The sequence below is a fragment of the Branchiostoma belcheri genome, unplaced genomic scaffold, assembly GCF_001625305.1.
Source record: "Branchiostoma belcheri isolate BF01 breed outbred unplaced genomic scaffold, Haploidv18h27 scaffold3, whole genome shotgun sequence".
In the NCBI taxonomy this organism is placed as follows: domain Eukaryota; kingdom Metazoa; phylum Chordata; class Leptocardii; order Amphioxiformes; family Branchiostomatidae; genus Branchiostoma; species Branchiostoma belcheri.
The window spans coordinates 3,319,490-3,340,973 of record NW_017803909.1 but is presented as its reverse complement, the minus strand read 5'-3'; the positions used below and the strand labels follow the sequence as shown (position 1 = coordinate 3,340,973).

At 40.3% G+C, this 21,484-nt stretch overlaps 1 protein-coding gene across 1 annotated transcript in view; it reads right to left on the bottom strand.

Moving 5' to 3' along the window:
* Positions 1-4,197: 4,197 nt before the first annotated feature.
* The window catches only part of LOC109473758 (WD repeat-containing protein 89-like), a 32,157-nt gene continuing 14,870 nt past the window's right edge, over positions 4,198-21,484 (bottom strand). The window contains exon 14 of the mRNA XM_019773784.1: positions 4,198-4,413. Coding sequence (XP_019629343.1) covers positions 4,360-4,413 — 54 coding nt within the window. The 3' untranslated portion in view covers positions 4,198-4,359. The remainder of the gene's footprint in view (positions 4,414-21,484) is intronic.

Sequence of the window (21,484 nt, the reverse complement as noted above, 5' to 3'; positions counted from 1 at the left end):
CCTCCAAACTCCTTCCAACCTCAACAAATATCCATAACGCATAAAACGTTTTTCAACTTGGGCTAGTTTGAACGTTTTAAGTTTCTTGTGCTTGATATTACATACCGGAGAAGGGCAGATAGCGGAGGACTACAAGGATAAGGACCTTTAGGTGCGGTCAGGTCAGCGCGGGTACTACATTTTGGGACGGGATGACGTAGCCATGACGTAACGACACTTCAACTTAGAGCCAATGAAAACTGAGCCACGCGGTCCGGTGTGAGCCATACACATGCCTTGGCGCTGTGTAAATGTTCCCTAGCGCTGTAAACACGTAAACATCTATTCAGATCGGTCCACGACTATTTTCAGTCGCCCGACTGACATATGACTAACCAGGAATTGCGTGTAATGTCAACACGTTTTGATTCGCTCTGTTGTTCACAATTTACAATAGAAAAGTTCATGCAAGACCGGGAAATGTCACATCCCTTTCTTCCCGAAATCGCTGAGCGGGGGTGTGGGGACGTAAGAAACGACATTTGAGCGCCACAAAATATAACAACAACAGATGCGGGGCAGCGTCATGTGAAGTTTCAATCACGTGGAGAGCCCAGAAATTTTATCTAAACCAGATGGGCCAGACGACTGCGGCGAAAAGTTGTCACGGAAAGTGTGTGAAGGCCGGAGAATTATGATGACGGTGCACCGCGCCTGACACTACATGAAAAGCGCCCCATTTATTGTTTTGTAGGGCAGACTTTCATCATATCTAAACCGCTGGCGCCGAGCAGATGGAATAAGATATGGACCATATGCGCGTGGCTGGAGACCTTCCCGGATCGCGGACAGACCTCACGCAGACCTGCTCGTTTGCAAACTTTGATGGTCAAATCCCTGGCTGCAAAAATAAAGCCAAGTTGATGGATGTGGTCACGGGAGCGCTACCGTGTGGGCAACACTTGCACCGCGACCTGGCCGGGTGCGAAGACGGGTACGCGGTTGAAACCACAGACGATATTCCGTATCGAAAAATAAATTTCATGAACGTTTGATATAATATCAGATTTCACAAGGTCTTTGATCAGCGCTAACAAGGTCTTTGATGCAGACCGAGCATGAAAATTCATAATCATTGATAATGAAAAAGACGTGAAGGGATGTCTCAAGTCTGGTCTAAATAATGCATTTTATCTCCCCTTTTCGTCAAGGGAAGCCGTGTCAAAGGCAAGAAATAACAAGCAAAGGTGAAGTTGGCGGTTGTTTCTACTACTGTAGCCGAAAGGTCACCCTAGAGGAGAGAAGTAACACACGAACTCAAATAAGGGGACAATTATGTATAATCTAGCCCTATGTTTCAGCAGTCCTTTCCGTGACTGCTACTCATAACGTGACTGCACCAACCAACTAATCCACAGCTCAATTAACAGATATAATTTTCCGCCCCAAAGTACAATTTGTCTCTGGGCCAGCTCTGTAGCAGCTTTCTTCGCACGCAAATTGCGGCTTAGGGACGAACCACGTCGATTGAAATTTTGGGGGTGTCCGGTTGTAGATTTTCTCACAGCTCCGGATCCCTTTCGTTTGTCAGGTGTAGGTCGAGTCAGGGGATTAGGTGTACAATGTACCCTCTTTCAAAATATCAATCATGGGCATAGCATGAAGTTCATATGCCGGCAATATTTGGGCAACAACAATAGAAAAAGTTGCATCTAGACTGCCGCCTGGAAGATAACGGCAAAAAATGCACCAGAAAGTTGATGAGAAAAAGTCAGACCGATAACAAACTTGTTTTATTGAGTTAATGGAGTTCTAGATGCTGGACGATGAAACCGAATATTGTTGATCGCCTCTCCCCACAGACACTATACGGACAATCCCTACCGCAACATTACTTGTCTTCCATTCCCCCTCCAGTGGCTTCTGTATCAGTAGTATCAGTTACAAGTTCTCACGATAAACGACCGTTCAAAACGACAGAACGACCCACAGGGGAGCATGTCCAAGTCGATAGAGCTTCTGTTCTGGTATTTTTTGTTCCGGTATACCCATGAGGTACAAGTAATATTGAAAAGGCCGACAGATATTTCATTCAATGCTGTCTCACTCACCATATATTATTGGACTCGAGCATCATCAGAGACAATGCAATGTCAAGTGCTCTTGAGAGCAATACTACTTCACGAAGATACACTGCACTTTTCCAACTTCTTTTTTTTAATCTCAACTTTGGAAAAGGATCGTACAGGAATCGATGGGCGATAAGGTGCATAAAAGCACACCTTTAATATCGACCGAGCATCATTCGCAGATTACTTGAAGTGCCCCTGTATTCTCTTCCTTTTTAGATTAAAACCACCACTTCTTTCCTGTTTGGATACTCAGATGTCAACTAAAGGGACATATTTCTATAACACAGAGATCGATCTAACTTAACCTTAGAAGTTCTACCTTCCGCTAGAGATTGTTGAATGTCTGAGTTTTGCAATTTAGCTGTCTACCGCGTATCCTTTGTTTGCTAAACAGAATTTTGTAATACGTTCCTCATTGTGTATACAGACTGTTCTTTCACTGACGATTGCTATAAGACAATGGGTCTCTTTTATCCCTACAGTCCACAGGACCGCCCACTCTACCTTCAAAGGCCCGAAACCCATAATTAAAGCCAAACCACTAATCAGTCCGATTGGAAGAGACATAAGAAAGAAGACAAACTCACAAACCACTTCATTAGGAGTAAAAACGTTCATTATGGGACTTGTTTATCTTCCAAAGCTGTCCCCATGTCTCCGAAAACTGCTTCTTCCTGTCCACAGTGAAAGAAAAGTAGTGGCAGCTGTTTAGGCTCTCTTCAAACTTCCAGATTGACAGGTCGAAGTGAAGCGGTGCGTTACCGCAAACACAGCACTTGGACGGTCCCATCGGATGTTAATGGTCGATCGGTCGGTTACAAACTACCCTACAGAACGTTGTGTGTATAAAAGCACACCTAATCCACAAATCTTTTTTTAGAATCCTTTATAAAATACATGTGTATTATGGAAATTGACTAGACATGCAGTATGTTACAGTAATTCTTCTCACTATACATCATTGGTTTCGCCAATAACTTCAAAGTGGTTTACTAATACTAGTGGTGATTCATAAGTTGTGAAGATATATAACAAGAAATCGGGGTTCTCTGAAGTAAACCTGTCACTTCCTTCCCCACCTTAGGCAGTAATCTAGCCTTTGTGTCATGGGCTATACCAACACAAGCAACCAGGGGATGTCATACACATAGCTATAAAACACATGGGAAGCCTTCCAATTTTTATAAAAAGGCAGACAGTAAATAGTGAGAGCATCTGACCACATTGTATAAAAATAAGGCCGAGAAAGAGTATAATATACAACCCCCCCTTCAACTGTCTAAATGGAATAGCCCAACTTTCCTTTGCTACTTCTTCAGATGTCTCATTTGCATATTTGTTTAAAGATGGTTCAGGAACAGGTGATAGAGCCTTTTTCTGATGAACCCTAGGATGGCCCTGAAGGATTTCACCTTACTAAAAGCTCCGGAAGTCAAAAGGAGCAGATCATCTGGATATATACACATAAGGGAACACAGGATGTGGGATTATATAGATGAAGAAAGAGACAAAACAAAGGATAAACTTGCATGGATGAGAGTACCTTTAACATTTTTGGGGCAACATCTTGAAATACCCCTCTTTTGATGACAAAATCTTATGTGGGCTGGTGTCTATGAGAGATTGGAAGTTACAGGCAAAAAAGTGGTGTACATGTATTGCTTCGTTATGTTTGCTGTTCATTGTGAAGTAAGAACAGATAACTCAAGTAATTCTGAAGAGATTATTTACTCCATTATTATGATGCTGTTCTTATACTGGTGACCCTTTGAATGTGTGCTCTACTTAGAGCACAAAGTCACTTTGTGGTTGGTCCCAAGTTTAGAAAGTAAAGTTGCATTGGACTCAAAAAACTTCTTACATTCTACAGCATACATGGAAGCTATTAGTACTTCAGGTATATATTACAATTGGTTTCTATTTCCATTGTTCTTATAAGTTCAAACAAGACCAGGCTACAAGATGGGAAGATAAGAAAAGACCATTCTCCCAAAGGAACATTTCAATCAGCTCTTAAATGTTAGATTACAAAATGATAGCCCTTGAATTATAGATTACAAAATGTATTTCTTAAAAATAGATCTAACGACCACCTTGATACAGAGATTCTGATACATGTATAAGTAATGCTGAAGTCCTGAAGGTTTCTGTTTGCCATTTGTGATGAAATTCCTTCCTGGTCACATCAGAGTGTGCAGTATAAACAGGACAGGTAAGCAGGCCTCTATCTTCTTGTCTTCTGTCTTCACTAGTAGGGCTTCTTCGTGTGAAGTCTGAGTCTTGTCCTTACTGATGAAGATGCCTGTAACAAAATGACAAAGACAATGAGTAAGATGGCTGTTTTTTCATTAGGGACAGCAGTAATGAGGTACAGATTTTCATAAAAGAGATAAAAGTTGTTACTTGAGTACACTAACCTCAGCACCTATATGTCTACTCTATGCATTGGCAAACAATGAGGAACAATTTAATAGCTGTGACATGGAATCAGTCACACTACTCAGCAACAACCCCTCTGACACAGATTGGTACAGTCCACATGTATTTGTGTACACCAATGGATTCTTGTATCAAATCCTATTAGACATAGAGAGTTCCATTTTACCCCCAGAGGATCTAATTTTGTTATAACAAAGGGCTCTGGATTTCTTTAGGCGAGGCAGAGACTGGCAAGGCCTTGTGCTAAGTATTGGGGAAATATAATTACGTCAATATTGGGCATATCTATGGCTACGCTAATGCATAACCTTAGGCTGGGAGCTGTTTGTGAATTTTTCTTGTATACCTTCACCTAAGGAGGGGAAAAGGAACTTAAATGAGATTATCTTTCCTGAAATCTTGTTAACCCTGATGACGCAGAAGGGGGATTGGGGGCATTTCCGAAGAGATTGATGCAAAGTTGGTTTTTCGATAGGAATCAATAAATGCTCTTTGTTGCTGTGATACACTCGTCTCCAGAATTATCTCAAAAACGGGTCAAGAAAATGAAATCATACAGTAATCATCGTCCTAGTCCTTGAGATTCCATCTGTTTACCTGGACTGCTGAGTAGGCGACTTGAAAGAACAGTCATTTTTCTGTTAAAAATAGAGTTGTAAATTTGTTCAGAACAAAGTTCGGGTCTGTGCTTAGGTCACAGCATGGGCTGGACAATGTTGGCTTGTGTCCAACTATGATGTCATCTAAGCAGTGGGATTTATGATGTTAGGGTTTATACCAGCCCAGGTGGGATGTAAAGTACCAATGGGTCAGACCAAAGCATTTCAAACATTTTCATCACTGAAGCATGATTTATACTTCAGCAAGATAAGAAAGAGGGTTGCCTGAAGCAGCAGTGGGAATAAAAAAGTAGTTTCATCTTATGTTGATGAAATTGAAATAAATCAGTTATTTCACTGAAATTTTGATTTAGTTTAGAGATATCACACTGGAAATTATTCTCCTGCCTTCATACCATCCTAAATGTCATCAAAGGGGTCTTTAACAACAAAAGACAAGTGCACTGAAATTTGGTCAGATTTCAATATGGAAAATGCTGGTCATCAACATATGGTGTTAAATACAACACAATCTGGGTGCCAAGAGGCGCCTGGTAAATGGCAGCATGTGTGAAATTGTAATATAAGTGTGAAAATTGCAATTGCTTCAATTTCTTTGCTATCTTTGCAGTCAATTTTATTGGAGCAAGCCTTTTGATTCAGAATTGTAGCCAAGTCAGACAAACTACAGGTTTGTCTGCTTTCAATACATTCCAAACTACAAGAATGTCCTAAACTCTGATACATCATCTGCATACTTAAGTTGGCATGATTAGCATCAAAGCTTTCCTTTCTCTGTCCAATCCATTTCATACTAATTTCCCTTCAAAGGCCTATCCAATTTACACCTCATTATCAATTCTTTTTAGGTTTCATACATGGGGTGGCAACAAGAAATTAATTCGTCCTTTGAACACTAATGAACTCTCGAGGCCATGTTAATTACCTCAAATGAATGTGTGAAGTGCCTACTTTGCATCAATTCAGAAGCCATTTGTGAATGTTGAAGGTAAATAAGAAACTTAAAAAAGAATAGATTCACAAAAAATGAAAGCATTCCTTACAAAATGCGTGTGAGAAATTCATGGTGTTTAGGCAATAGGGTCTGTTTGTAAGTTGACAAAGCAAAAGTTTGGAGATCTGATTGCTATTCCTGAACCGTAGATATAATTAAGATAATAATTTAGCTTTTTTATTATACCTTTATAACTTTAATGCCAACACAAACGTGGAGCCCATTGTTTTCTCTATTTACTTTCCATTAATCGGCTTGTCTACGCCGGATGCAATCTGTTTTAATCTTTCAATGTAAAGTCAATAGATCAGTGACTCAGACTTGGGAACCTAGACATTTCATGTTTGCACACATACAGTTTTGCAAATTTTGCAATGAATTCAAAGTTAATGTGGCATTTCTACAACATTAATACAATAGCAAACAGACAGTGATATACACATAAGTGCATTGCTGTAATGAAAAACCTTTCAAGAACAAATAAATAGCTGCCCCCACTATGCTACAGTGTGTACTGATAGAGAAGTTATGATACTTTGCAATATGCTTATTCTGCAATCAAGTTCAAGGACCCTTTAATGCCTAGTGTACCCATACAAGTGGTAATAACTGTGTCTGTAAACCTGATTGACTCTCTACACCGGATTTTTAAAAACCTTTTTTAAATTCTTTGTCGTGATGTATCAAAAAAGCTAAACTGTATTATCAAACTTGAAATAATTGAAATAGGTTCCAGTATCAGTGAAAATGTGTGCAAACTGTTTCAGACTAAGATAGGTGCTGCTCTTGGCAAATCTCATCTACTGCCAGGCACATCTTTCTTACTGTGGCCTCCCCCAGGCAAAACGCTGGCATCTCCTCCTGTCTATCAGGTCTGAGAGTGATGTGTGGGTAATCACTGTGTCAGTGGGGGATGAGAAATGTTCTCTGATAGAGGTGTGGAGACAACACCTCCTGAACAACAGGGGCATTTCCAGGTCAGGACAATTTGTCACCTCAACAATGGGCCAACAAAGCTCCCAAGATCCCCTAATGAAGTCTTGATAGAGCTGCCGACCTGACCTCATTAGTACCCCTCATTTATGCACAAACTACTCCACCAGCTTGCCTTTGTCTCCTAAAGCACAGGTTGTGTGTTGCTAGCATCCTCCACCTTTGTGTGCCACTAATCCAACAACCCTCCCTCCTCTCTAAACACGGAGCTGTGGCCAAACCAATCAATATAAAGCGGATTGTGATAAGTTGTGTAACACGCCGGGGCTCTCCGTATTCCCAACACATCTGGTCACCATGGACACCGAGCCCCCTTTTCTCGAATATCAACGGTTTTATCTTGTACCTGTGTTAAACTTCCTCAGTTGTCCAAGTAACTGCAAACAGGAGCTATGGTGAGGGAGTGATGGATGGAGAAATGGTAGCGATCTTTGGTCGCCAATAAAGAGTCCGCTTGCAGAGTAAACTCATAACCTGCGTCATGATTAAAATTTGAAAGTTTGGCAGCTTCCGTTGACTCCAAAGTACACACAGACTAGCAATGATTAACAGGACATGTGAATAGACAAGTAGATTAGCCACAGATTGGTATCTTCCGCCTGCTTTGTACTGTTGTTTGTGAAACAGCTCGACAAATGAATCTACATAAACTGCCTTCTTAATTTTATCTTTTGACGTAATCTATTTTCCTGTCTCGTTTGTGGTGTACACTACAATTAACAGCTCACTCATTTGCTACAATTAGTGCCCAGATGGACATTAATGTCACTCTACATCAAGTGTACTAGTACAAAGCACCTCCCAGTCCCCACATAGGTACACATCATTCACCTGGCAAACACATTACAGAGTGCACTGAACTTCGCACATCTCTGTATCTTTCTTGCAGTTCACTTTGACAGTCTTTTTCTTTTATCTCTGGCACATGTACCTCTCTTTCAACAAGTAGCACCAGTAAAAACCCACAAAAACCTATCAAAGTTGCTGGAAACATAGATATGGATTATGGAGATTCCATTGATGAAGAATATACATGCATATTGAGATACTGCTGAGAAAACTACCAAGGTGATCCAAATATCAAAGTTACAGCAATGATTGAAGTTTTAGTAACTACATCATAAACACATCATCTATATTGCAATTCATCCTTTAAAGCATGATTCAGTAGCAGCGGTTCAGTATAGAGAAAATTTTAAGAAATCCTATTGGCTGTTCCTTTAATCTCCAAGCAGATCCTAGGGTGGCATAAGACAGTATCAAATTGGCTAGGCAGTAATCATTGGCCAGAGAGGGTCCAATATGCCACCTGTTTCATCTAAATAATTGGACAGATTTAGAGAGGGCAGTCTCAAAATGTTTTTACACCAACAATATGATAGTTTCCTCATTGACCTTAAAGAATATGATAAGTGCACAAGTTTGAAATTCATGGTAAGGGAGGCTACATTGACTTGCAGACTTGACGGTAAACATCCCTATTGCCCTTTTCATGTGGCCTGTCAGTTAAGTATCCAAACCTTGTGGCTGTATGATGTAAGAGGTCCTTACAGTTCTAGTGTGGTTGGCCCTAATAGCCATGATGAGTTGGACCATCCACCTGGCAGCTTTTTATTGGTTAGTATCTGTTAATGCATTAATTTGAGCCCATGCAATCTTTGGTTACCAAAAATGATCTTATCATCAGAGAGGTTTTCATGCATGGGCAGAACAATACTGAGACAACTGGTAACTTAGGCTTTCTGAAGTAGAGGGAGACTTGTTCAAATGTTTCCAGGGAGTTGAGGTCCGTGCCCAGACATATATCTTGACCTCACCATTCCTTCCCAAGATAAAGAAAAACCTGAAAAACATTTCTGTCAAAACAGAGATGTCTATGTGCCCTAAGAGCACTCAAATTTCAAAAGGGGACAAATGTATCCCTGGCCAAACCAGAACATCAAAGGGTTTGGGAGAAAAACAGCCAATGAGGCTGCTGGGTAACCCTGGTGAAAAGTATTGGAGCTGTCCATCAACAAGTCATTTGTCAAGTCTGTGTCTGATAATGCAGGATGTCTGGTGCAGTAAACTGTGCAGGCCCACAAACCTGCAGGCCATATTATGAGGCCTTCTGACATACAGACATCTGCAAGAAATTATGAAGATACCTGTTTCATAAATCAAGCTCCTTTTGGCCAGGTATGGCCATTAAAGTGTACAGAGTCATGATTTATTGGTCTTTTATTTCTCAAGTCCTAACAATTAAGGCATACTGAATTGGTGCTTAAAATAGGAATCTGAGAAACGTGTACAAAAATAATGTAAACATGGATTAAGATAAAGAGCCACATGTATAGAGCAAATTGGTTTTCTGTTAATTACTCATACCAAGTCTATCCTCCAGGTGTTTAACCATATGTAGTGATGCAAGCATTGATAAAATTACAGGAAAAAAAGACATTCTGTCATGGATCTATCAAACAAATGAGTTCCACGTCTCATGAATGATCTATGTGCAAACCTTGATTCAGACAATTTACAGCAGATATGCTGACATTTTTGAAAGCTAAGTCTATGCTGTTGGCAGAAGGGAACCAGATGTTGACTCAAAAATTTTTCACAGCCTGGCAGCCTTCCCCTGCAGGGCCTCCGACTCCTTTATGACACATTTTATACATATTTGATAAGTAGATAGTGACCAGCTTTATCATCTCTGTGCTACATAATCAAAACAGGATGAACTCTTAATGAACTGCACAGGGTTGTTTTCCCTCTGAATTAATTTCCATGGCGCCGGAAGGAGAGAGCTGGCACCCTGCAAAACTGAACTTTGCACTTTATGAAGACCCCTCGCTGACCCCGCAGATGCCATAATATCTGGCTGGTATTTGGAGATTATTTACTGTCTCGCGGGGTGGAACACTTGACAGGACCTTGACAGAAGTCTTCTGGGCCAGGCAGATTACCTTCAATGCACTGGCAGAGGGGAAGAGACATTGTTGATTCTTATGCATCAGAATTATTTGGCGCTATACTTACCTGAACATTGAGTACATGAACAATTTGATGAAAGTTCTTTATTGTTGATAGACAAACATAACACACTTTAGAGGTTGCCATTCTTATCAATTTTCCGATAATGATACTTAACACAGTTAACAGCCTTCAATCTAATCTATATAAAAGTAGCAACAACTGCAGGTAAAACCATATTGAGTAATAAGATTTAGATATAATGATTCTATCAATATCAGATAATTGATTGGGGGTAAAATTCAAACAGCTACAGAAAAGTAAATGACATAAACTTGTCAATGGTTCTCAAAGCTGTCTGCAAAATTGGGATAATCGTTTATCCTAGACAGTTATGTAACAAGTTTATCCAGATTCAAATTACTTAAATATCAAGGGTACCATTTATGCCTGTGTCCAATTATGCTTGTCACACCATCCTGAATATGGCATAATTGGACTTATGACCAGAGCACATATTTGACCCTTTAACCCATGTACAGACATCGCTGATTAAAAAGACTATAAGTTAAGCTGTTAGGAGATAAGCTTCAATGCATTCACATACTTTTCTTTAAATTCCTAACAACATTTGACCACAATTAGGAATTACTGCAGTATGTAAGGTTTGAGACACTAAATGTTGCAATATGTCAACTTAGATAGGAGCAGGGAAGTTTCAGTACATACCAGTAAAGGAGGTTAACATACTACAATGTATAACTGGCATCAAAGTTTAGCTTAGACTCCTTCTCACTTTAGGCGAAAATACTGCCGACCGTCATATCTGTTGCACTTGCTAACTTTTTTTGAGTAAACTTTTGTTTGCTCAGTCTGCTACTTTTTGGTTGGTACGTACAAGACCTTATTGGACATAATCTAGCTTTGTAATGGGACAAACAAAATAGAATGCTTGGGGGTGGAAAATGTTTGAATAAAGACTGTAGTCCACAGAAAGAAACTTGAACAAAGCAGACTCTGACCACATTATTATCTGATTTAATAGCCAGTCAGATAACACAGTAAATACATGGCTTTTAGTACAAAGAATAAATGAACATAAAGATCTACGAATTGGTTGAAGACAGATGTTAGGAATAAAGCTGAATGCAGAATAATAGCAATAACTAATGTGCAACCTTAGCCTCTGAAGGGTAAGTTTATAGATGTCCTTGGGAACCCGCCAGGAACATACCATATGTTCCTGTGAGATTGTGTGGAAATCGGCAGAGCTGTCTGGGAAAGTGAGAGGGTCAGGGTCTAAAATTTCTGACATATCCTTTTGATAACATACACCATGTTTTGCTGATTTCCCAGATGTTGTTTCGACTTAGTCCTACTGATGAGTGGTTACCAACGTGATGGTGCAGTTAAAGTTAAAGTTAAGTTTAAGTCCTTCCCGCACCATGAGGTGCATAGGGCAGCACCCATCAACAGTTCAGTAGCCCTTGGGCCACACAATTGTGCAATCACTACAGTAGGGGGCTAGTCCACTGGTAGTGGTGTGTGTTCAGCTCCCATACTCTTTCCGAAATGCTGAGTGCTATGCAGAAAAAGCAGTATGTACCATTTTAAAGTCTTTGGTATGACTTGGCTGGGGATCAAACTCACAACCTACCAAATGCAAGGCGAGCACTCTACCCACTTGGCCATTGCACCAAAAAGTTCTACCCCACATTACAAGTGACTTCCTAAAGTGTGCATCAGTGATCTAGATGAAAGAAGAGCTGTGGCATTAAGATACTGTGACACCACCAAGATCACTTTTCATTGAAGTGCTTTAAAAGTCATTAACCAGTCTAATCCAAGCTGCTTAAACAGGATTATCCTGCCAGCCTAATGGTTCCATCTACAGCAAAACTGCTAAATTCCCTAGCACTGTTAGATTTATTGCAGCACTTACTTCCAACCACAATTTACTTCATGTCAATGAAAAGAGTGGTACATGGTGGTAAATTCTGGGGCTCTAGAGCTGGGTGGCTCTGCCACAGGGGCATCAAAGTGATTTGACTTTGCCACAACCAGGCTGACTGTCTCACTCTCACATGTGAACCAAGGAACAGCTTTGAGCATTAGCCCTGGCCAGCCTGGTAATTTGTGGTTCTGCAGTACCATAACATACATATATTGTCAGTGTAAGAGTTTGAATCACAAAGAAGAAATGTGGCAGAGTCATAAAGCATCAGCACCTAAGCATCCCAGGCCAGTCACTAATCCCCTCCCTATCTTCCCAATGGCCCTCTGATTATTTGGAAATCTCCCTCAATGGAACCTCTGTCTCTCATCAATCCAAAATAAAGCTTTCCTTTTCCCTCGCCTATCACACCATAAGCCTCAAGGACATATTCTTCTCTCCAAAATAATCAAATTGTCAAGTGAATAAATGGTAGGGTACTGACATCTGACAGAAGTTTTTTTCTGGAGATCTTTAGTGCTTGGAGGACGCTGAAGGGGTTATGCCTATTATAAATCATGAAACATTTTCATTCAAAGAGTTGGAAAGACTTTCGTCTTTGGGCAAAATTCTAGCAGCTTAGACAAAATGCTAGTAAAACTCCAGGGCTTTCCAAGAAAGGTGAATGGGATATTAAATTTTGTTGTACCTGGAATCCTTAGTTAAGATTCCCTTCCACAGCCCCTCGGTACCAAAAGTCACATTCAGCATGTGTAGCTAGCTGACACTTCTCAAACCACAGAGATGACAGGGCCACTGGCCCTCCTGCTCCCACAGGGCTACAGGAGAAAGTCATGGAATAGATGAGGCCTACTGAATACAACTTACTGTTTCTGGCTTGTTCCTTCTGGTTCTTAATATGCTGTGCTAGCTGACCAAATACAAATTAAAGATACTCTTAACAAGTATGATAATTTCAGGAAATACCTGCACTATCACCTTTTGTTAAACTTCAAAATAACCTAAATACCTAACCACTCACTCAGTTTTTCTAAAACAGTTCTTGATTTGTTTAAGCCAACCCATTTGTAAACAAAAGGCTGCCTCAAATAATGCAAGCAGTTGAGAGAAAGTGTAAAATTCCACAGAGAAAAGACAAGATGTCACAAGTTCAACTTCACCACCTGCACCTTTGAGGCAGCTGTTTTTACTTGGCATGACAGGTGACAGGATTTTGAAAGTCTTATGAGACAAGTTATGGGGGAAGAGTTCATATTGAGACCCCTCCGTGGCCTGATATAAATGTCTAGTGAGCTTGTTGTCAGTACAGTTCAAATCTAATTCAAGATCCTCCATGACATGTAACACCTGCGAAACCCAGCCAGAATTTTAATTGCAATGTACAGTTTTGCATGTAACCCCTCTTTCACCTTTGGTTTTCACAGTTGCTGACTAAACCACTGCCAAAATGTTTAGACTGGTCAATTACGTACAATTTCATATCAAAACATCTTCCAGCCATAAGAGAAAGGTAATTGAAGTTATGGAATTACTATTGATCTAAAAACAGTTCAGGTTTAGAATGTCCTTGAAAGCACCATCTACATTACTGTAATATAAGCACCCCCTCCTGCTCATTTTATGCTTTGCTATCATTTGCATCATAGGTAATCCCAAGGTCAGATGAAGGTTACGCAAACACCTATGACAAGTTTAAAGTGGATTGTGTGATGATGGCCTTGTCTGTGGCTGGAAGGGTGACAAGTACTGGCAGCCAGGAAGTCTCCTTCCTTCCTGTCCATCAAGCCCAGGGGAGTGGTTAATATCCTTTATGACAGCTTGGGTCAAGGGAGGAGAACACCAACGAAGGCAATTAGGTAGAGAAGTTATAAAAATACACAATCCATCAAACATCAGTATAAGCAATAAAACATTATTCAAAAAGATGTGCAAGACATACCGTAATGTTTTTTTGTACTATGAATTTACTTGTGCCGTTTTACATGTACAGTTGCACCACCGACAAAGAATTCCATGCATAGTTGAAAAAATAAACAGTCATTAGTGGAGAGGACAACTTCGACATGATGTAGCTGTCAACGCGTTTTATCAGAGGAAGTCAAGTGGATGGTGCGTCCAGTGTGGCCTCTGCTGCTGATAAGAAACTTCTGGAATGTCCGATCATTAATGGAGACCAAATAAAACTGAGTTCCGGATGATGACAAGGAATAATTTCTTTCAAGTTTGAATACTGTACACCTGTGTGTATGTCATATCAAGATGAAGACATTGACAACTTCCAAAGTTCTCGTATCAGATTTCTTGAGATCCTTACTTTGTTGTGCAGAGTTCTGCTTGTTGTAAGGAAAAAAACATTTTAGGCAATGCCAGGTGGCGACATTGGGGAGGAAGCCAAGATGGACAATCATTGTGGTTTAAGTTTGTTTGTGGCCGAGTTCAAAGAGAAGTAAAAATGTGTTTTAATCTCCACCTGTCATCTTCTATGTCCTTTGGCTGAACCCTTGACTTGTTGTTGACCCACATGGAAAATGTACTAACTGCTTTCAAGATATGTTAAGTGTAACTTCATGAAGCCAGCCACAACTAAGATGCTTTGAATGATTTGGTAACTGAAACAATCTTCAAGCAGCAGCAGCCTATAAACTAGTCCACAGCATACCAGCAGGCACACCGGTTTGTAACATGCTGAGGCTCTTTCATGGCTTTTATGAGGCATTTTACAGTAGTTCACTGAGTCAAAGTTCTTTTCAGGTACAAGTTTTTACAGCAGGTCAGGTGCAAGTCATGGCAATTTTACAGGCTGCTCATTTTTAAAAGCACTTTGGTAACAGTTTGAGATGATTTAATAGCAACTTTTAAAACTCTTCATAAAGGCCTGACTACCTTTCCACACACATCCATATCAGTACTGTATGTTGCTTAAGCTGCAGATATTGCATGAAGGGACACTAAGAAAATCTATCACATGTACTGATATCATAAGTTGTCTTATCTGGAATTTCTACATGAGAACACAAAACTACTATTTTCAATCTACTGTGTGTCATAATGGGATATGATTTTGAAACAAAAACATGAACTTTTCTGACTATTTCTGACCCAAGGTTGACCCCCTTTCCTTTCCTATCCTAAACCATAATTAAAGTAGTGTGATTTACATATGTCGGCAGGTGCCAATCTGACTTATCTGTTTGCATCAATTCTTATGGGCTATTGTCACAAATTTACAGCCTGCAAGACAGCAACCTCTTCTTTGGTTTATGACTATGCTAATAAGAAGACAGTTAAGATAAGACATCATGTAAATATAAGTTTTGTCTGTATTTTTTTCCAACTTCAGTCACCTGGATAGATTGTCCAAAGGAATTGAGAATGAAACACCTACTACTACATGAAAATAGGAGTACCTGCAGTGAAATGACATAAATGGCTATTGCTCTTGACGATAAGCTCCTTGTCCTTCTAGAATTTAAGTTCCTTGTTAAAACTTGATACATGCCATTGGAAAAAGTCATTTCATTACAAGTCATTGGAAAAAAAAGATGATACAATGTTTCAAGTGAAGATAAACACACTGACAAACAAATTTGTAAGAAAAACTCTGTTACAACAGTCCTGTCTACATGATGTTCAGTTATGAAAATATTCTGGTCCGACCTCCTTTCTTTTAGCTCTTGTACTTTGTTCTTATCTTTAAACATAAACAAGGCCATTTATCCTGGCTGCTTGTCCATCTCATTGTCTGCTGTCCAGTCTACCCCACCCCCTGGTGGAATAAGAATAGCATGGATCTGGGTTATCAGTGACAATTGGGTGTAAATCATTGATCAGTAGTAAGATTAGGATGATTCCATTCAAATTCTCCATGGGGGTCCAAGTAATTAGGGCCAATCTTCTACTTCCCCTGTCATCATTTTGATTTATATCTCCCAGAAGTTATAATAGTCTACCCTGGTTTGATTCCAGTAAAATATGTGCATGTATATTTGTACCATACTTTGTCCTTTTGACTTCACAGACTTGCTCCCTGTTCTCCTAAAAAGTTAGAACAACCAATACATCATTGCCTGTACCACAGATATCATAATCCCCATATTGTGCCCTTTCCTGTTCCAAGCAAGAGAAGAAAATGATAATTCTCCCTTTTCCTAATTCTTCCCAAAGAAAACTGGGTAGCATTTAGGTAATGCAAATGTTTTTTCTTGAGTGAAATTGAAGAATACAGTTGATTGTGGGGAGACGGGAATGTTGAATAGACCTTAGGAAGAGTATCCCAGTGACCCAGTACTCCAACAATCAATCTTCCAGACTTGATGGATTGTTTTGTCACCTCTGTCTATTGCAAGTAACTGTTGCATGAAAACAAGACTTACAGTTAATGCTATCTTTAGCCACAAGTGGAAAGTAGCAGGCAATTAAGAATCAATAGGGACACAGCAGTTTATCCTTCCTATTTAAGGCTTGAAAAAAAAGGTAGCAATTTTGTTGCCTTTTCCCAAGGAACTCCTTTCTTTTCCTTGCTTTAAAATTTTGTGGCTAACAAATGCATTTCTCACCTCTCCTTAAAGCAGGAAAAAATGTACTGCTTGAAGATTCAAGCTCATAGTTGCAAAAGATCTACCAAATTAAAGGAGAATTTCTTTGAAATTTGTTATGGCATACTCCTATCAAGGACGTTAATACTTCATTTTTAACCTCCAAGGCACAGAATGCTCTCCTGGTAGATTAGACTCCACAGAATGACATCTGAAATACATATTTGCATTGAATACTTATATCTAAATATCTAACACAAGTCCAAATTCTACACCCTACTATACCACCCCACCTGTCGGTATCCTGAGAAACCTACAAAACAGAAAAACAACAACTGTACAAGGTAAACAACTGACATCACCTTCTATTCACAATCACATGTCAGTAACACCCATTCAGAGTCAATACAGCCCTCCTACACAGTTTCTGCAACTCTAACACACATGTAATACACCGCTAGAGATTCCTTCTGTCTCTATTTACCATACAATTGATGGAAATGTAGCCAAGGCAATAGAGATACACAGGTACACAGAACAAAGATCAGGTCAGATTCCTCAGACTTTATGAGAAATGGGTCCCACTTGAAGTTAACAGGAGTCTAACAGATCAGAATGCAGATTTCACCTGACTTTCATAGATTCTAACTGACTTGGCCAGTTGTCCCAGGAACTACACTTGATTGGCCAGGTGTTCTAGGTACTATACCTGACCTTCCCATCTGTCCTAGGTGCTACACCTGACTTAACCAGGTGGTCCAGGTATTACACCTGACTAGGCCAAATGTCCCAGGTACTACCTGGTCAGCTAGGTACTAAGTACTGACTTGGGGAGGTGTCCCATGTCCAAAGTACTACACCTGACTTAACCAGGTGGCCCAGGTATTACACCTGAGTTTGCCATGTGGTCCCGGTACAGGCCAGGTGGTGCCATGCACACCTGACTTGGTCAGGTGGTGCCAGTATTACACCTGACTTGGCCAGGTAGTCCCGGTACTACAGCTGACTTGGCCAGGTAGTCCCGGTACTACACCTGACTTGGCTAGGTGGTCCCGGTACTACACCTGACTTGGCCAGGTGGTCCCGGTGCTACAGCTGACTTGACCAGGTAGTCCTGGTACTACACCTGACTTGGCCAGGTAGTCCCGGTACTACACCTGACTTGGCCAGGTGGTCCCGGTGCTACAGCTGACTTGACCAGGTAGTCCCGGTACTACACCTGACTTGGCCAGGTAGTCCCGGTACTACACCTGACTTGGCCAGGTGGTCCTGGTACTACACCTGACTTGATCAGGTGGTCCCGGTACTACACCTGACTTGGCCAGGTGTCCCAGGTACTGCAGGTAAGCCACTTATATGAGAGGAGGTGCAGGACAGGTTGGTGTCTCTAATCTGATCCACTTAGGGAGGGTGTCCCCTTTTTCCTGTCTATACTTAGTTCCACCCGTGCAAGCCTGGTCAAACAATCAGGTACAAAGTGGGCAGTCCAACATCCTACATCCTGCACAAATCCAAACTGCCTATCTACATACTGGAATATACTAGTAGTTTAACATACCCTAAGCTCAACTTACTGTAACAATGATATCTGGTATGCAAAGTTTCACAACTGTCAGGTATTTTAGGAAGCCAACCTTGAAATTATGAATCCGTAATGACAGAGGTGTCCTACATTATCAGGTGTTGTTACAAACAAAAGTCACCAACACTACTTCTACAAACCTACAAACCCACAAGGGTGTCATCTTGTAACTTCAGTTAAAAGGGTCCACTACATGATCAAATTCTGAGCTATTAACATCCAAGCACCCGTGCTGAAAAGCATGAGCTTGCTAACCAAAAAGGAGTGTCATAGTTCACACTGTGCTCTGTAATTGTGGACACAAGGCAACTGCTGGCCTTAAAACCCCTTCTGGCTCAGTGCTCCGTGTTTGGTGTACTAACATTATAGGTAATCCAGGAGCATGCTCTTGACACATCTCCCTGTGCTCTCCACAAGTTGTGACCCACTTATTTCTAAACAATACCTAAGAAGCATTGACTACCCTGTATTGTAAGGGGAGTCAATCTCCACCCATTACCTCTGCATCTATTATCATAGTGTCACCATGATAAGGGTATGCTTTGGTGGGAATGAATTCCTAATCCCTGGACAAATGAAACACAAGTATGAGAATCTCTTTATTTGCTCTTTCTGCATGACTGTTCACATTAAATCTCCAAGGTAAACCCAAAACTACTGTTTGCTGTAACACAATTTTGAAAGCAAGCAGTGGTGCAAAGTCCTCTTTTTGCTTTATGACTCATTTTTCATGAGCAAACAGCTTTTATTTCAAAACCACATCTTACAGTAAAGCAGTCATCTCTATCACACACCTTCTCCAACCTCAAAATGTTGATAAAACCAAACTTTACTCCTTTACAGGAAGGCCGCACCTAGGTTTGGGAGACAAGTATATAGACTGTAATAACGACTTGACACACCTATCAAAACAGCCTCATCTGCAACCTAAGCAACAATCAAAATTCTGTCTCCCCTGCTTGAAAATTGTTTTGATAAAGGGTGTGGCCGTTTTTGCAGTATGGAGAAAACAAACACCTTTCCTGTCCAATTCTGGCACCTGCCATAACCGAATCATAACCTGTAGACTGTATGTTCATCGCTCTATTCATCAATACAACAGACGAGTACATGTTGGGCATCACGTATCAGTACAGTTTCTCAGATATAATTAGAAATTGCTTGTGTAAATGTGGGCGGGAGGAGTATAAATGGACTTTAACTCCCTTCCCCGCCTGGCCTTTGCTTGCGCAGTCCGGAATGCCATTCACGGCCGGGCTGCACCCAGGATGCACGCATACAGCGCTGGTTGGTTGCCGTGGCCGCTAAGACTTGGGCAGGTGCAAACATCAAAACGACGCAAAAGCATCTGGCTGTGTGGGTAGGAACGGCTAACAGGCATTCACATAACCCAGCAACCGCCTGGGTGGAATTTCAAATATCATACAGAAATATTGTTTTAGGTAATCTCATTTCACGGTGTACAATATTTTCTTTGTTCCACCTGGGAAACAAGTCAACATCAAGGTTTCCTCTGGTAATTGTTGACTCCATATCTCTCAATAACAATCCATCTCTGTCACTTTGCACTCCCATGTAAAAACAGTGTGGAAGAAATGATTTGGGAGTATTGAATAAAAATGAACTGGAGAAGAACTGTATCTACTTGTTTCTCAATTTGTGAACTTTTTAAACCAGAACAGGAGGAGATAAATGTTCTGAAAGGAGTAGAATGGTGTAAATGACTTGAGAATAAGAACATTAAAACTTTATTTGTTTAGACCCTTTGCTTTAAAAAATTCCACTTGAGTAAAATGGTCTCTACAACATTGTCCCTGTACAGCCTTCTTCAACAAATTAGGTCAGAAAACCATATCTGAACCAATCAACCTTTAATCCTGAAGTAAGGTGAAGAGGTTGTTTGTGAATGTTTGGAAAATAAGGTGTGCTGACACAGGTGTTATGGACAGGTGTTCAAGTTTTCTCAATAAGCGACCTTGAGTGATCTCCTACTGGCTTTTAAGGAGAGTGTTTTAAGGAATAAGTGAGATAAATGACTATTGAAAGCTGTAACAGTGAATTACACCAGCTTTTCTCTTACAACAATGGAGTGAGTGGTTCCTTCTTTCAAACAACCTGTTCTACACACTTATCCTCATGTTTGTGCTTGAATATTGCACCTCACCTGTGTAAAGAAAATGGCATGAAAGATTTATGACTTCTGTGTCTAGAAAATGGGTTATTCAGGATTAGAAAGGACAGATCTGTATGTTGTATCATAAATAAGCAGACAGGAATGAGGTGGTCACCTGGGTAAGCTACTTCAGATGAGTGGTGATGGAAAAGTCAGTATTGTAAAATAGCCCCATACCTGTATTCACGATATAACATGCAAGCTTACAATGAGCAAGATTCTACTCCATACATGGAAATGACCTGAAGGTTCTGACAGGTGATAAGGCCACACCAATTTAATTTGTTGGTTCATGGATTCGCCCACTTAATTTTTTTCTGATTTGAAAAAAAAAGAAAATTTAGCCTCTGAATCAACTCCAAATGCTCATATTTTAGCCCCAACAGTTGACAAAAGTTCCCTCTCTTCCAGAGTTGCTTTAGTTTTTCCATCTATCAATACAGTGGTTTGATTGAGAGTTTGAAATTCATTGTTTGAATTACAAATCAGCCTGATATGTTGACTTCATGGCTCCTATCATAGCATTTGGGGCTATCATAGGATGCCGAGGTCTGTTTTTTTTTTGCCCTGTCGCTTCATATTTTCTCTGAAAAAAAAAACGACAACCAACAAATCAAATTGGTGTGGCCTAACGAACAGATTATGGATTACTCAGGATGTACATGTAGCTGGTAGTGTGAGCTATTCTCCTTACCTTTACCTGAGATATAAACTTCTTTCATGCTGAAGCTTAGTGTGTGTGCTTTAACCGTTGGAAAAAGGTCCATATCAAATATATTCACAGATTTTGAAATATCTGAAAGAGGGAGAAAACAAGTTCATACTGAAATACAATCATTAATTATTATAGCAACATTGCTATGGGTGTGGGAACCTTTTTTTCACCTCCTTGTGGCAACCAAACAAGTCATATAAGCTGTTTTGACTGACATTATTAAACACAAAGAGACAAAAGCCCCTAGGGCTTGAGTGAAAGGCATTCACTAAGTTCTAATTAAAGAATAAATGATTAACTCCGATTGAAATGTAATCCTCCAAAAAGGTCAAGGTGTGTCCGAACATCAGGTAACAAAAGCAGGTGTCAGAGAAGTGTAATTTAGGGCTTATACGTTATGACATTTTACAATCACT